The sequence below is a fragment of the Macaca thibetana genome, chromosome 14 (assembly GCF_024542745.1).
Source record: "Macaca thibetana thibetana isolate TM-01 chromosome 14, ASM2454274v1, whole genome shotgun sequence".
NCBI classification, from domain to species: domain Eukaryota; kingdom Metazoa; phylum Chordata; class Mammalia; order Primates; family Cercopithecidae; genus Macaca; species Macaca thibetana.
This window is the reverse complement of record NC_065591.1, coordinates 117,936,011-117,953,649: the sequence shown is the minus strand read 5'-3', so window position 1 is coordinate 117,953,649 and position 17,639 is coordinate 117,936,011. Positions and strand designations below refer to the sequence as shown.

Genomic DNA, 17,639 nt, shown 5'->3' with positions numbered 1-17,639 from the left:
CAATACATTTCACCTCAAAGCAACACTGGACACCTCACCCCATCCACTCCTCAGAACAGCTCATGGGCTGCTCCCAAGCAACGCGTCTCATTTTCCCCAACGTGTGCAGCACTAGCACGCCCAGACTCCTGCACAGTGCCAGGGATGGAGATCTGAGCTGAGACGTATATTTTAACCCGGACTGATCCCAGCACACCCACTGCAACTCGACACCATCATGTTTTTTGATAGAGGATCCGCCATGAACAACACTTTCCATGGCAAGTGAGTTGCTCATCAAAACTGAAAGGGAAGCCTCAGGGAGAGCCAGCAAAGTAACAGAGGTGGTTAAGGATCCGAGGGTTGCTAGGCCTCGCTGATGGGTCCCCGAGAAAGGGGTGGTGGAAGGTGGAGAGTGGGGAATGCAGAGGGGAAGGGACATGTCCAAGGCCTCAGGAAAGTCAGGCGACACCAGCTGTCCTGGGCCCAAACTCATGGTGATTCACACATCTGCCTCCAGCAATGCCCTTATGGACTGCAAATCTCAGCATCTCCCAAAATTGACCCAGGAATCCAAGATGGAGTAACAACAGGGCCAACAGGAAGCTTTTGGAACATAGTTGACATTCAATGCATATCAACGTGTTCTAGATCTGCCCCTCCCAAACTATCCCCTCTGGAAGCTTTGTTTTCCCCACCTAACTCCCACTTCATGCAGGCATCTCTTCTTATCCTTCCATCATTGATGGGGTGCTCATCTGTTGAGCACCTGCTCCGTGCAGGCTGAGCTGGGGCGGGAGAGACAAAGAGGAACATGACGGGACTGCTTCCCTCGGGAAGCTCCCATTGAGCCAGGCACCCGGGTCCAGCCAGCAGTGATTCCCATGCAGCCGGCTCTCCACGGCAAACGCAGCGCATCCATCTACAGCTACCGTCCAGCTCAGCCCTGTGCCGAGGTCCCAGGCTGAGCCCTGGGACACACCCCAGGATGACACTGACTGCTGCACTCCAGATGCTTAAGCACAGTCTAGTGGAGGTCAGAGGGCACATTTGAGCAAAGACTGAACATCGTGTAGGTGTCCACAAGTCAGGAAAGGGAAGGAAGCACAGTCTCGGAGGACAGAGCCACAGAGCCGGGGTCTGAGGCCCGTAGCTGTGTGACTGTGGCCTGCAGTGAGGAGCCCTGTGGCTGGAGACAGGCATGGGGTAAGGCTGCAAAGGTGACCAGGCCCGCGTACTATGGGGTTTGGACACCATAAGCAGAGGGACAACTTGATTACATTGTCATTTTGGGGGATCCCCTGTGGGGAACAGGAAACGGGTGGGAGCTGGGAGAGGCCAGAGGAGAGAAGTCACCTAGCAGGCTCTCCCTGTGTGGCTCATGGGTGGTGAGGGTAGGGGCTCCAGCTCACGGAGCCTCCATCTGCAGCTCCCTGCGCCACAGGTCAGGTCACTGGGAGCCGTGGCTCCTTCCGTGATGCTTCTCTTCTCCTGCACATATGCATTTGGTCTGAGCTTCCTTGACACTCTGCCTTAACCAGGGGAGCAGCTCATCTTAACACGAGGGAAGGCAGCGGGTCTTCAGCGGCAGCCTCTGCCTTCAGGCTGACCAGCTGGCTGCCTCCACGACCGAGGACCTACTACGTTTTCTCCTTTAATCCTGCGTGATTCGAGGCACGTATTAGCTCCACTTTACAGACGAGGAAACTAAGGCTCAGGAAGGTTGATAAACTTGTTCAGGGTCACCCTGTGGGGTCATTCCCAGCTCTGTCTGAGAGCAAAAGCTGTGCCCTTTCTTCACCTGCCTGACATCACCTACCAAGGGCTGGAGATGCAGGAGCCTGGCTGGCCCCAAAGCCAGCCCCGCCAACACCAGCAAACTTAATTGAAGGGATGATCAGAGCCAGATGAGGAGTCCCTCCCTGCCCCAGTGAAAATGGCTCAGACGAACATAAGAAGCCCACAGTCCCCTCCTTACCCAGTTACCAAGCTCCTCTTATTCTGAATAAGTGGCTTATTCTCATAGAAAGCACTCTAGTGGCAAAACCAGCCCCATCCCACCTCAACAGTGATGGAGCCAAAGAAGACACCCTGGGGGAAGAGGCCATTCCCTCCCTCCACCTCGGCCTCCTGCGAGCGGCACCCGTGGTGGAAGCTGCGGTGCCACCAAGTTTCTCTCTACCCCTTTCAATACAGGACAGAAGGACTCATGCTGGAGTGCGGGGCGGCCAGCTCCCTGCTGACTTCCACTCTGGAGGTACCTGTGGCTAAAGAGAGGAAGCTCACTTCCAGTGACTGTCCCCATGGGGTATAATGGCCAGACCTCCCTCCCCAGAATGGGGCAAATGTGAAAAATGAGGAAGAGAGGGGATTTCAAAAAATAACTGTAAGGCCAGACTGTAAATGAGAATTAAAGCACTTTCATCTAATGAGTTCTAAAAATAGTGCCCTTTTCAAATGTAGAGGCTTGTACTTTTTGGGGGAAAAAAAAAAAAAAGAAGGCTCAGGTCGGGAAAAGATGTTGACTTTTTCCTCTTGGGACTCTGGCAAACAGTGGATCTGGTAAATTTGCATAAAGTTGAAAGGTATATTTCAGTGATTTTCTGGGATTCCCTGAAATGACTGTTTGTAGCAAGAGACCTAGAGAACGTGTTTTTGCTTGTTTCCTTCCTTTGAATGCTGCCATTTGGTTTTATGGTCCTCCATCCCAAAGGACTGTGTCTCTCCCCACATCCATCTTCTTCCTGAGCAGGTGACTGGAACCCCACGCCCCCTGTGTCTTTGCCTCTTTGCCTGTCTTACTTTATTTGTGCCCTTCTATCTCACGGTCACCTCTCTATTCCCTCCTCCGTCTGCCCTGCTGGCCTGTAACCAACTAAGATATGGAACAAATGCATACTTTTATCTTGCAAAACGCAGTGTTCCTAATCTGTCATCTCAAAAGAAAGCTATTGGAATGTCTTACGCTTATTTTTTAAACCCCTTAACATAATGACCCTCTTCCTGCACCCCTCTGTGTCTGTTGAACCTTCTGAGGCTCCAGGGCGTCGGTAGGCAGGATTTCTAACTGGCCTCGTTTTCGTCCTTACTGAAACCATGAGGCTCCTTGAGGAAGTGGATTTGCCGGATGGGGAGCCCATAGCAAAACCAACCATATCAGTTCTGCTTTCTATTTATGGGACCAGCGGGGACACTCCAAGTCCCCACCTGGCCCCTTTGCTGGGTCAGGATGGCTGCCGAAGTGAACCAATGCAGATCCTCGTGCTAGCGTAGCCTATGGTGCCACCGTTAGGGCTGGGTGGGTGGGGCAGCAGGATCTGAGCCAGAGTCCTTGCCAGTTGTGTGACTTGCCCCAAATGCTTTGACTAGTCTATGCCTCAGTTTACCCACCTACGAAATAAGGCTACTGCAAGGGCCACCATACCATGAAGCACGGATTTATACAAGTCCACGGCAGCCACCATGACGGGCTTTTTCCACCAACCCAGCTGTGTTGAGCAAAAGAACCAAATCAGGTTAAGGTCGAAACCACCTGGAGAGTTTTGTGAGCAGCTGCAAGGGGGCATGTGCTGGTTATTCCTGCAAACACACCCTAAGAAGTGCTCTCACCCATCCTGCAGCCATCAGCATAGGAGCTGGGCTGGAGAAAGGAGAAAGTCTCTCGCTCCACAAGACTGGGAGGGTGACTGGAAGCCACCCAGCACCACACACTGGCCTCCCTGCCCCGGCCCTACTCGCCCCTTCCTCTCTCCAGTGTGATGCACTGCCCCATCCCACTGTCCCTTCTCTGCTGGCCTCTCCCAAGCCCTCTCACCCTTGCTGTGCACATGGCGGCCACATAGTGTCCTCTGTCACCTGGAGCCGGCACAAGCACGCTAGTCTGCGTGTGTGCAAATCACTGCAGCTCCCTTCTCTACCCACCTCCCTTCCTCCACTCCACATACAGCCTAGGATTTACGTGCCTGCTCAGTATTAATGAAACACCCGTCTCCTCACAAGTAGCTCCACCCTGAGATGCTCAGATCCTCTTTCAGGGTTTAACCAAAAATCAACAGATCACTCACCCTCCCTAATTTAAGGAGGGAACCAAGCCACCGCTGACTTTGACCCTGACAGCACCTGGCTCCCTTGCACTGGCCCAGCCCTCCCTCCCTTGGGGGCTCCTGCCTAAAGGCAGCGAGACTGCCCGTCGCATCTGCACAGCAGTGGGATCTCTGGGTCTGTGACTTCCTTGTCATCGCTCTGGTGGTTTGAAGGTGCTTTGAGGCAAGGTACTGACCGTTCCATCTTGGGAGTTCAGGGCTGGGCATGGAACAAGGTAATAGCAGAACATGAGATGGAAACAAGCCCATTTTACATGCAATATGCTACTCTCTGCCCCCATGTGGAGTTACTTATTGAATAAACAATAATAATACTAAGAGCTAAAATTTAGTGGGTTCTTACTACAGTGCCAAGCTCTGGGACAAGACACTGCATAACTCTTACATTAACTCATTTAAACAGCACACCAGCCCTGTACAATAGCTACTATAATATCTATGACATTAATATCATCCAGCACAGAGCATTTGCACATGGTCACACGGCCAGTGAGTGATGGAGCCAGAAGCCCAGCCAGGCACTCTGACTTCAGGGCCTCCCTTCTTATCCCCTAAACAATATGAGCTCCAGCTGAGAAGTAGACGTCCCAGTGTCCCAAACCTTTGCAGGGGACCTCTGAAGTCAGCTAGTTCAGGGTCCCCCCACCCCCAGGTTAGGGGCAGAACTGAAACAGCCTCCAGCACACCTTCCCCAAGCTACATGCCATCATCCTAAACCTGCATCTTGCTCCTTGTTCCTCTTTTCTGTCTGTCCCCAACCTCGTTGGAGACATGTCTGTGCTATTGTGCCGCCAAATATATTGGATGCCATATCCTTTAAAAATCCCATTTGTGGCCGGGCACGGTGGCTCACGGCTATAATCCCAGCACTTTGGGAGGCCGAAGTGGGCGGATCACCTGAGGTCAGGAGTTTGAGACCAGCCTGGCCAACATGGCAAAACCTCATCCCTACTAAAAGTACCAAAAAACATTAGCAGGTGCTAATTAGGTGGCAGGTGCCTGTAATCCCAGCTATTTAGGAGGCTGAGACAGGAGAATCGCTTGAACCCAGGAGGCAGAGGTTGCAGTGAGCCAAGATTGCCCCATTGCACTCCAGCCTGGGTGACAAGAGCGAGACTCAATCTCAAAAAAAAAAAAAAAAAAAATCCCATTTGCATCTTGCCCCACATCTTCTTAATGTAGACCTAAGTGGAGGTGGGGAGAGTCTGAAGAGGGGGAAAGCATACCTACATTAATTAAATCACATATACATAATTAACACATCTACAGAATTGCCAGATAAAATACAGGACACCCTGTTAAATGTGAATTTCAGATAAACATACACTACCATTTTTTAATTTATCTGAAATTTACATTTAACAGGGCATACTGTTCTTTGATTTGCTAAGTCTGGCAACCCTACCCATATCCCAGCTCCGCTGCTTACTAGCTATGTGATGTTGGGCAAGTAACTTAACTACTTTGTGGCTGGTTCCTCACCTCCAAAATATGCATCATCGTTGTATCTACCTTATATAGAGTTGTGAGGATCAAAGGATATCTGTAAAGCACACAGAAGAGTTCTTGCTCTGTGGTAAGCCCTATATCAATGTTAGCTATTATTCATATTATCGGTGCTGTTTTTTTATGACTGCATCCAAGATAATACACTAGGCGGTGGGAGACAGGCAAAGAGGCATCAAGACTCCTACCCTGCAACTGTGGGGAACCTGAAACAAGTCCACAGGTCAATGCAATGTGACGTGGTGTAAGAGGTGCTCAGCTGGGGAGGGGGGCTTCTAATTCAATGGGGTCAGGCAAGGCACCAGGCAACAAGTAATTATCAAGTGCTCACTATGCCAGACACTGAACTAAGTACTAGAGAGAGAATTTGGCAAGCCAGCCCTCAAGGAGCTCACAGCCTCAGGGGAACAGCAGGCAGTAATGGCGCCAGGCACCACGTGTACCTGCCGAGGTGGGCACATGGTCTTGTGGCAGTGCAGAGGCTGCAGGCGGGAGAGGCAGGGGTCGAGATTGAGAGAAGACTTCCTGGAGGAGGCAACAATAGCCTGAGTCTTAAAGAATAACCAAGAGTTAACAAGGCATGATAGGCCTTTGAGCTGATTGAAAAGAGGCTGGGATTCCAGCCAGTTAAGACTCAGGCAAGGAGATTCCCAGCAAAGGGAACTTCACAAGCCAAAGAGTGTAGTTGTAAGAGGGCAGGCTATCCTTATAGAAGAGTGAACAGCCACACAGGAGAAAGCTACAGAGATGACGCCTCACTGGAGAGAACCGGGGAAGGCCCCCATGATAAGGAATTGATTTTTGTGCTGGAGAAGTGGGAGTCATTGAACATTGTGAGCAGCAGACGGAGCGTCCAGAATAGTCACCTGGCCGAAGTGGAGGGAGAATGGATCGGAGGGAAGTGGAGAGACAGTTGATGCCGTGGGCCCAGTTCTGAATCAAACAGCAGGGGACTACAGGGTTACATCAGTTAGCTTTTGCTGCTGCAGGGGAGAAAAAGTAATATATTTCCCTCATTCATTACAAGGTTTGCAGCTGACACCTCTGTAACAAAAGATAGATTAACAAGAGAAAAGTGCAACAAATGTATTTAACCAAAGTTTTATGTGAGCTTTCAGAAATGAAGGCCTCAGCGCCATGGGGAAACTGTGTATTTGCAGGCTTATGTTCAATGAAGAACGGGCAATTGTGCAGAAATGTGACTGGACAAAAAAGGGGCTATGACCTCATGGTAACGAACTGGAAGAACTTAGCAAGGCCTTGCTTGCATTCCTCTTGGAGTTCCTGTGCACCATTTCTTTCCTCTGAGCGTAGGGCAGGATCCCTCTGGAATGAGGATCTCATGACCTAGTTTCAGGGGAGATGGGTCAAAGAATTTTTTACAGCTAGCTCTCGCCCAGGAAGGCAGGGGATTGGAGAGTAATCTTTTTGCTTCTGCTGTTTTCTCAACTTTTAAGATACGATATCTTGGAGTATTGTGTTCTGAGCACTGATACTACATAATAAACCACCCCAAAACTGTAAGTCAGCAATCTGGGCTGAGCTCAGCTAAGACAACTCATCACACAGGACTCATATGTGCCTTGGCAGCCCATAAGTAGTGTGTGCCTCAGTAGGCACAGAATGCGGGGGGCCCGGAGGGAGGGGTTTCCAAGCCAAGCAGGGCAGCGTGGAATCACCCATGGGAGTAGCAGGGTCTTCACCCAGTTCCCAGCAGGACAGAGCAGGGAAAAGGACATAGACATCTGCTTTACCAAGGGGACAATCTGGGACGTCTAAGTCCCAGCTCCCCTGCCCATCTATCACCTTTCAAAGGAATGAGCCCAGTCTGCTTAGAGAACCAATAACATGCCACATCATATATCAGACCCTTTATAAAGCATTTTCCCATGTTGTATCTTCCTTGACCCTGGCAACTATACAGTGAACCTGGTTTTGTTATTTTATTTCATATTTTACAAATGAGGACACTGAGGCACAGAGAGGCTAACCAATTTTCCCTTGGCCACAAGCCAGTAAACATAGCACCCAGGATTTAAACCCAAGCTGCCCGACCTTCAAGTTAGCGACGCAAAAGGAAAGGGGCAGGCCAGACTGGTGGCTCACGCCTGTAATCCCAACACTTTGGGAGGCTGAGGCAGGTGGATCACCTGAGGTCAGGAGTTCGAGACCAGCCTAGCCAACATGGTGAAACCCCGTCTCTACTGAAAATATAAAAATTAGCCAGGCATGATGGCAGGCACCTGTAATCCAAGCTGCTCAGGAGGCTGAGGCAGGAGAATTGCTTGAACCCAGGAGGTGGAGGTTGCAGTGAGCCGAGATCATGCCATTGCATTCCAGCCTGGGCAACAAGAGTGAAAATCCATCTCAAAAATAAATAAATAAAGGAAAGGGGCAATTGGGGAAGAGTAATTTACTCCAACAACTGCAGGTGGCTCTTATCCACAAGGAGGAATTGAGGTAAGAAGTGATGGAAAGCAAGGCTAAAGAGTCGGCAGTGGCCAAGAAGTTCAGACTATTCCGATGGCAAAGAGGGACTTTCAGAGGATTTGAAACAGAGGAATGCTAGATATTCAGCACATGGTGGGTGAATTACTGGTTGACTGGATGGGTGAATAATCAGACTTTTGTAACAGTCACTCTGGAAAAGCACAGAGGACCGGAGTTGGAGGGGAGATGCGGTATTATAATCCAAGCAAAAAATGATAATGGCTGAGCCAGGAAGCCTGTGAGAATGGAAAGAGACAAATCTGAGTGATATTTCAGAGGGTTAACCAGGCTGGTTGGCAAGGCAAGGTGACGGAGAGTGGAATCCAGAAAGAGCCCCAGATTTCTGACTTGGTCCCCGAACAGTGGGACCGTTCTCCAAAATACAGAATATGGGGAGGGATGGGTGTCCGGGAGAGGTGGTGAGTTTGGTGTCACACCTGCTGAACTTTGAAGGCCCGTGGACAGTTGGGTCATGACTCTGGAGCTCAAGAGAGAGGTCTGGCCCGAGATGCTTCTTGGGAATTTATCAGCATAAAGATGTGAGTTGAGTTCACAGAAAAGTGAAGGTTTTTCATTTGATAGTGTGGCAAATGAGATACGGCCAGCAAGAGCTAACTAGGGAAGACCAACATTTAAGGGGTGGGAAGAAAACAAAAAGTAACAACCAGAGAGGAAGGAGAAAAGCCAGGAGGGAATCCTGGAGGCCAATTTAGGATGTATCTATTCCCCACCCAGTGTTATTCTCCTTTTAGTGCTTATCAACACCTAACCTTATATTATGTACGTATTTGTTTATTCATTGATGGTCTCTCTCTCCCACTAGAAGGCAAACTCCACTAGGGCAGAAGCTTCTTGTCCCTAGTGCAGAGAAAGGGACTAGTGTATAGTAGGTGCTCAATACGAATTTCTCCAAAGAATGTTCAGGTAGCACTGGGAAGCTGACCCTTTAAAACCAGGTCCCCTCCCTTCTGTCTATACCTCCTGCAGTTCTGCATCGTGGCCATTAGGTGGCGCATCCGTGTAAGTGAGGAAACCGGAGGCTGGGATTACACGCGGCCCAGAACGTGAAAACCGCGCACAACCACAAAAGGGAGCAAAGACTTGGGCGGACTACAAACATCATTCGTCCGTTCCCTTAGCAGACATCGCTGCAGCACCAACTGCGAGCCAGGCTCATGCTTCCTGGGGCCTTCTGAAATTCAGATTGCGGGAGGGAAGGGAGGAGAGTGCCTGCCAGGTCTGAAGGCCCCCTGGGACGGGCAGAGAGCCTGCTTTGCAGAACTGTAGGGCCAGGACAAAGGCAGGGGTTAAGGGAAGGGCTGCTGCAGCTGCGGGGACAGTCTGGGAGCTGCTCTAACTCCAACAGAACATATTATAGGGTCAAAAAAACTCGAGTCTAAATTCCAACTTCACCACTTATGGCTGTGTGATCTTTGCCAAGTAATTTGCCCTCTCTGAGTCTCAGCTTCTTAACCTATAAAATGAAGACCCTAATAGTCCCTGACTCAAAAGATATTGGGAATAAAGTGGGAGGGCCTTGGCACAGCACTTTTCACACAACCACAAAGCTAAATATTACTCCTAAAAAGTAGACATGATAACCAACATTTGTGTAGCCCTTTACAATGTTCTCTGTGTATCTTCCATATTGTAAGGGAATCCTCATTATAACGGTGCAAGATAGGTATTTTTATTATCTCACTTCCCAGATAAGAAGACTAAGGTTGTCAGATTATATAACTTGTCCGCAATCATATGGTTCATAAAGTGATGGACTCAAGTCAAGTTGAGCTCAGCAAATGTATATGCCACCCTGTGCCCTGTGCAGCGGGCGGGCACTCTGCGGGGAGATGGGGATCCGGATAGAGATCATGGTTCAGGGAAGAGACACACACATAGAGATTTCCATAGGCTGTGGCAGCTAGTGAGTCAGGGGATGCCCGGGATGCTGTGGGATCGTAGACAGAAGCCCTATATACTTGGCCCAACTGGGAGATTCTAGAAAGGCCCCTCAGAGAGGGTGCCCTCTGAACTAAGTCTCTCAAAGGGTGTGTAAGAGTGACCCAGGAGAAGACCAGTGATCCAGGAGAATGCCAACATTCCAAGCTAAAGAAATGGCATACACAAAGGAACCTGTTCTGAAACAAGATTGTGTAACTCCAAAGCCAGTAAGCAGGGAGCAGTCTACTCCTTTCTCTGGCCTGCCCCGGGGGAGCGAAGGGAGCAGGAAGCCTGTGAAGGGATCAAGGGTCCCCATACGTGCTCTTCGTCCAGCGAGTCTTCCCTTCATAGCACTGTCAGTTTGTCATGATTTCTACCTAGGAACCCTTAGAGCAGCGCTCCTCCAGCTTGAAAATGTCTATGAATTGTCTGGGGTCTTTTGAAAGGCAGATTCTGACTTAGAAGGTCTGAGGTGGAGAACAAGAGTCTGCTTTTCTAACAAGCTCCCAGGAGGTGCCAAGGCTGCACACACATCCATCTTGGGCACTGGCCTGGAGTGACAAGGGCCTCCCCATCAGCTCTAAGACGGCAGCCCGTGTATGGCTTCACTCAGCTATCATAGCCTCAGCTTGTGAGGTGGAGAAGGCTGGTGAGAGAAAGGTTGGGAGGGAGGCAGGCAGGAGGGCAGGGCACACGGCAGGCTGACTGCAGGGCTGCAGCGGGGAATGTGGGGACAGAGAAGATGCTGACGGTGAGGGAGATGCACCCCGAGGCCTCAGCATCCTCCCTCCACTGTAGTCAGTGCTGGAACTCCTAGCACCGACTCTCCCAGAGCCCCTGCGGCAGAACAAAAGCAAAGAACCCACAAACGTCCTCCTCCCTGCTCAGCCAAGTGTCTCTGATCTGTCACCACACTCAGCCTGCCACCTCTCCCATCCTATGTTCCAGACAAATCAGAGGACAGCAGCCATGGAAAAGCAGGCTGAGAACCAGCTCCCAGCGCCAAGCCCTCCTCAGCCAGGCTTCCCCTTCTCCAGGAGAGGCATGAGCACCAACCCTGATGCCACAGCAAGCAGCAGAGTTCCTACACTGCTATCCCAGCTGGCCTCAGAAGGGTGCCCGCTTTGCCCTCCTCCCTCCCACTACTCACCCAGCCCGCTGCCAACTCTACCCAATGCACACACACATGCATGTGCATACATATATACACATATATACACACACACATACACAGGTATACACGCGTACACACATACATACACATGTATACACAAGTAGATACACATGTACATATATGTACACATATACACACATGCATATATACATACATATACACATACACACACATAGACACATACACACATTCATGCATATACATGCACACACACATATACACATACAACGTGTACACACATATATACACATACACACATATACACACGTGCACACATATATACACACACACATACACACACACACAAGATTAAAAACGCTGACCTCAGAAGCCAAAGCCCATGATAACCACACCCCCAGCCCCATCCCCACTCCCCTTCTGAGGGTCTTTTATTTAACAAATAATATTCAACACATATTTCTTTAGCGCCTGCTATATGATACATCAATATCACAATGACCAAGATAGATAAGGTCTTTGCTGTCCTTTCTAGAATGGTGACAGATAATAAATGAACCCAGTGATCCAGACAGTGCAGGGGTGGGTAGTGGAGAGTCAGTGAGGGGCTCTTGAAGCTGCATCTTCATTGACAGGAAGAGCCAGCAGAGTGAGGAACAGAAAAAAGCATTCGACAGAGAGGACCAGGGCAAGACCGGCCCTGAAGGAGCCAGGTTTGCTGAGCAGCAGAGAGCCAGTGGGGCCAGGGCCTGCTGAGTAAGGAGTGGCCGGAACAGACTGAGGCCCCAGGGGCAGCAAGGGCTGTGGGTGCCAGTGCTTGCAGGCAATGCCTACTCTCCTTCAGCAGGAAGCCCCTGGAGGGTTTTGTGTTCGTGATGGGCCACTCTGCCAGCTCTGTGGGGAACTCACTGCTCATTGAGTTAAATGAGAACCAGTCTTGCTTTCCAAAGGGCTGGGCATCTGTGAGGTTCTCCTCCATGCAGTATCGGGGCAGGAGGGTGGCCCTGTTGGTCCCCCAGCCCTCCAGCTGGTCGGTGGATCAGCCATGCTCAGAGGCCGGCCATCCAGGCTGATGGAGCATCGAGGAGTTCCTGGAAGCCCAGCCAGGTCCCATTGGGTGACCAAGTGGACACTGGAGGGAATTCCCTCAGTGCTGTCCTTGTCCTGGCACCAAGAGAGTTTTTCCAGCCTGCTCAGACAAGGCTGGCCAGCCTGACAAACTGTCTCTAAAAAACAGGGAGTATAGAGGTTAGAGAGAACCTTAGTGCGTGAAACAGATGAAAACTTTACCTCTCCAGTTGGAGCCAGGATGTGCATCCCAAGCCCACCCTCACCCTTCTTTGCTCTCATCATTGGTAACTTTGGGTCAGCCTCTTGCGCTCTCTGGCCTCAGTTTCCCTCTCCCCATGCCACCTCTCCACCAGAAACCCCACTGTCTTTGGCAGCAGAACTTGGGGAAAGCTCTTGGGGGCTCCCTCCCACACACAGGGAAAGGGACAGGTGCCCCTACTGCCCACCCACACAAGGCAAAGTCTTCGGAGCTGGGCAGGGAAGGGCAGAGCAGGGAGGGAGACCGAAGCTGCCTGCTACAGAATGGCCAACGGGAGAGTAAACTGTAAAGAGCTCAGCATCCCATGATGATGTGTTTCTTTCATAATCAATGCCCCAGGAGCCAGCTGGGTGCAGGAGTGTCACTCAGCCACCCCTAGCTAAGGCCACGCTGTGGCCTCTCAGGCCGGCTTCCAGCTCTGGGGACCCACTCCGCCTGGTACCCACTCTGTCCTCCCCAGGCCTCAGTGCCCCAACAGTTAATGCCATTTTTTCCCTGACTGACAACAAGCACAACACCAAAACAGTCAACTATTTTTATCTCTGGATTAATCACGAAAAGGCTAACGCTTCCACCTTCCTTGTGATTAAAAATTAGAAGCCCAAACTCTATAGTGGTTGAGGATAATAACCAATCCTGCAAGGGGGTGATGAATAATGCATCTCCGGGCGGGGGCTGCTCCGAAACTTCCTCCCCTGCCCACTGCCCGGCCCAGCCTGGCCAAGTCTGAATGGGGAGGTAATGAGGAGCCCCCTTCCACGCCAGACACAGCTGCCAAGAGCGACTGCTGATTTCTCTTCAGCCTGCCGGCCCCCAAACATCCCCCCTCCTCACCGACCCCCACCCCACCCCAGCCCCCACCCCCCATCTGGTGTGCAGTGAGGCGAAGACCAATCAATAATGCATGGCTACATGAATACCCAGCGTGATAACCACTTATTTGGGAAGATGTAATCAGGCCCCATTCTGAGGGTGGCTGTGTGTGCGTGGCTGTGTGTGTGCCTGAGCACTCCCACAACACACCCCACTCCCTCCTCCCCCGTCCGTGCTCCCTCTAATCCAATATTCCAGCAACACAACACTCCAGCCACAAGCAGGAAGGGCCTGTCCTCTGGGTCTTGGATTCTCAGGAAGGCCTTGGTGGCTGCACTGTGCTCGGAGCAAGCAGTGGCTCCTGTACCTCAAGCCAGAGCCCAGAAAGCTGTTTCTGCCATGGGACCCCCTGGGGAGCTCCCCAAAGTCCTGATGCCTGGGGTCCCCTCCAGAGACTGGACTTGGCTGCTCAGGGTGCCGCCTGCCAGTGAGGTTTGAAAACCTCTGCAGAGGAGTATGCAGTCAAGACTTCAAACCCCTGCTCAAGGCCCAGCGAATGTCAGCGCTGGAGAGCAGTCAGCTCCCAGATCCTCCTTGCTCTCACGTTTGCACCTGAAGCCACCCTGAGAGAAGGGGCTTCCTGCTCCACCCTCTGCTCTCAAGCACTTTCCACAGTCACTGGGAAGGCTGAGGCCCCAAGTATCCAGGCTGTCCCCAGGGCTCCACGTGGCTCTTTTTCCAGGCCCTCAGCTAGCTCATGGAGCCTGAGCTCCTCCATCCTGGTCAGGGAGGCTGCTTCGCAGAAAGAAGGTTGAAGGCTGGTCACCTCTGAGCCCGGCTCTTCCCACTGGAAGGCCCCTACCCACCGCGTGGAGATGCAATTCCCCTCCTCCGCAAGCGGTTGCACCCACCCCTGCTTGGTGGAAAGCCCTAATCCGCCTCCCTTTTGCCCTGTGGCCAGGCCCACCCCAAGGAGGTCCGTGGGCACTAATGGAAGGGTGCGGGGCGGGCGGCTGGGGGTCGTCTTCTCCATCCACCCCATTCCCGCCTGCTTCCTCCGGGCCTCCAGAAGGCCTGGCTCGAGAGCCCAGGGCCAGGCAGGGTTGCATGAGGCAGACTCTGTTCCGGATCCAGGATCTCGGTGGAGTCCAGGGCTCGCTGCCCCTGGGATCAGCTTCTTGGAAGCCGGGGGAGGTTGTTGATTCCTCAGGAAATGGCACTGCTGTGCTGTTAGTGTCGGAGCAGGCCTCCAAGGCTGGGCAGGGAGGGCAAGGCAGCTGGTCTGAAGGTTTGCTTCTTGGCTTCTTACTGGGCCCCCATGGGGGCTTCCTGTCCCTCCTGGAGCTTTCGGAGAAGCCGGAGTGGACCAGGAGAGGTGCTGATGGGGCGATGCCCTGGGAAGGGAAGGGAAGCTCCCATGCAGGCCGAGTCTGGAAGGCTGAGCCAGCGGAGTCAGGACGGCCTGGAGCTGTGACTGTCCGGCTCTGAACTTCTCCAGCCCAGAGTCCCGAGCACAGAGCCTGCATAGAAGGGCGGGCTTTCTCTGGCCACCAGGCACAGAGGACCCTTTGTGCTAGGTCCCCAGACCCCTGTTATCCAACTACCCCTTCTCTGTTTGCTGTGTACACAGACGGCTCACGTCTTGATGTGTCCGGAAGCCCTGGGCCTCTCTCAGCCTCCAGAGCTTGTGGGTCCAGCTCCTCCCTGGGGAAGGGAAACAGGGATTCCTCAGAGAACAGTCGCCTCATCTCCTGTCCCTTCTGTGGCCTGTCCAGGGAGCAGCAGAGGCCTGAGACCCTCAACATGTCCCCAAGCACAAGCATGGGAAGAGGCTGTGCCCTAAGGCAAGGCACTTCACATCTCCAGGCCCTCCTCCGAGCCATGACCATCCGCCGTCCTTCGGCCCATAGTCCTCATGGGAATCAAAGGAGTGACTCCATTGGGGCCAGCAAATGTCAGTGGAGCTTCCCCCAGGCACAGGGCTCTGTGCTGGGCACTGCGGAGACCGTGCTCTGACGTGGATGCCCCCTGCTCCTGGCACTCGGGATCCCTTGACGGGAGCCACCCATCTCTGACCCTGCTACAAAATGCAGTGGGAAGGCCGGGACAGGAAAGAATCAGGCCGCCTCTGGGGATGAAGGAGCTGGAGCCACTCCGGAGGAGTCAGGAGCTCAGGAGATGCCAGCACTTGCGTAGTCCCCCGAAGCGCTGGCTCCACCCTGAAGGGCTGCCCTGTACCCTGCCCCCTGCCAGGGAAGGGGCCGGCCTGGTGCTCCCAGGTTCCCTGGGCCTGGCCTCCAGCCCTGGCTCTGCCACCATGTGACCTTGAGCCAGTCGCTAATCCTGCTGGAACTCGGCTTCCGGATCTGTGTCTTTGGGGTGATAATGTGGACCTCACCAGACTATTGCAGGGACTAACACAGACAGCAGGTGTGACAATGCTTCATTTAAAGAAAAAAGAAGAGCCGGGCGCCACGGCTCACGCCTGTAATCCCAGCACTTTGGGAGGCTGAGGCGGGCCGATTACCTGAGGTCAGGACGTTGAGACCATCCTGGCCAGCATGGTGAAACCCCGTCTCTACTAAAAATACAAAATGTAGCCAGGTGTTGGCCGGGCATGGTGGCTCAGGCCTGTAATCCCAGCACTTTGGGAGGCAAGGCAAGCAGATCACCTGAGATCAGGAGTTTAAGACCAGCCTGACCAATATGTTGAAACCCCATCTCTACTTAAAATACAAAAAAAATTACTAAGGCGTGCTGCCACGTGCCTGTCGTCCCAGCTACTTGGGAGGCTGAGTCAGGAGAATCGCTTGAACCTGGGTTGAACCTGGGAGGCAGAGGTTGCAGTGAGCTGAGATCATGCCACTGCACTCCAGCCTGAGTGACAGAGAGAGCCTTCGTCTCAAAAAAATAAAAAGAAAAAAGAAGTTAAAAAGAAAGAAGCCACAGACATCGCCTGGGCCACAGAGCTCTGCTACCAGGCCTGGTAGTGCAGGCTGAGGCTGCTGGCCCTGTCCCCTCTCGGCTGGGCCTGAGCAGGGATGCGATGACTGGCGGGAATAGCCTCCACTGTAAGCACGCAGTGCACATGTCAGGGATCACTGCGGGTGCTGCTCTCATCGTTACGATACAAGCAGATGATGCATTTTATCAACGTATGATAATTATTATTTGTCATCATCTCCACAAAATCCTCCCAGCCCGCCTGCCGTCCTACCTGAGGGAGCAGCCTCAGCCTGACCTTCTGCTTCTCTCCCCGCAGTGCCGCCTGATGACCCCGTCATCCTGGGGGGCCCTGTGATCAGCCTGCGTGCGGGGGACCCTCTCAACCTCACATGCCACGCAGACAATGCCAAGCCTGCAGCCTCCATCATCTGGTTGCGAAAGGGAGAGGTCATCAATGGGGCCACCTACTCCAAGGTGAGGCCTGGAGGGGAGGGGGTGGGTGTGGGTGGGCTTCAAGAGGAGTGTGCGGGGAGGGGGCTAGGGGGACAGGGAGTTGATGGGGAGGAGGCTAGGTAAGGAGGGGGCTAAAAGGAGTGGGGCCTGGATGAGGAGGGGACTAGGAGGGGTGGAGGTTAAGTAGAGAGGGAGCTAGGTGGGGAGGGGGGTAACAGGGGAGGGGCTGGGGGATTAGGTAGAAGGGGAATGGTGGGGGGCTGGTGGGGAAGAGGCTGGAGGTTAGGTAGAGAAGGGGATGGTGAGGGCTGGGGGAGGGGCTAGGGGTTAAGTAGAGGGGGGTGGTGGGGGGCTGGTTGGGAGGGTCTGTGGGGTTAGGTAGGGAGGAGGATGGTGGGGGCTGGGGGGAGGGACTGGGGGGTTAAGTAGAGGGGGGTGGTGGGGGGCTGGTTGGGAGGGTCTGCGGGGTTAGGTAGAGAGGAGGATGGTGGCGGCTGGTTGGGAGGGGCTGGGAGGTTAGGTAGAGAGAAGGATGGTGGGGGCTGGTTGGGAGGGGCTGCAGGGTTAGGTAGAGAGGAGGATGGTGGGGGCTGGTTGGGAGGGGCTGGGGGGTTAGGTAGAGAGGAGGATGGTGGGGGCTGGTTGGGAGGGGCTGGGAGGTTAGGTAGAGAGGAACATGGTGGGGGCTGGTTGGGAGGGGCTGCAGGGTCAGGTAGAGAGGAGGATGGTGGAGGCTGGTTGGGAGGGGCTGGGAGGTTAGGTAGAGAGGGGTCGGGGGGGCTGGTTGGGAGGGTCTGCGGGGTTAGGTAGAGAGGAGGATGGTGGCGGCTGGTTGGGAGGGGCTGGGGGGTTAGGTAGAGAGAAGGATGGTGGGGGCTGGTTGGGAAGGGCTGGGGGGTTGGGTAGAGAGGAACATGGTGGGGGCTGGTTGGGAGGGGCTGGGGGG

At 53.1% G+C, this 17,639-nt stretch overlaps 1 protein-coding gene across 2 annotated transcripts in view; it reads left to right on the top strand.

The window, feature by feature from the left end:
* Positions 1 to 17,639, top strand: part of KIRREL3 (kirre like nephrin family adhesion molecule 3) — a 578,853-nt gene that overhangs the window by 511,262 nt on the left and 49,952 nt on the right. For both annotated transcript variants that reach the window (XM_050755683.1, XM_050755682.1), the window contains exon 5: positions 16,557 to 16,714. In XM_050755683.1, the coding sequence (XP_050611640.1) occupies positions 16,557 to 16,714 (158 nt within the window). The remainder of the gene's footprint in view (positions 1 to 16,556; positions 16,715 to 17,639) is intronic.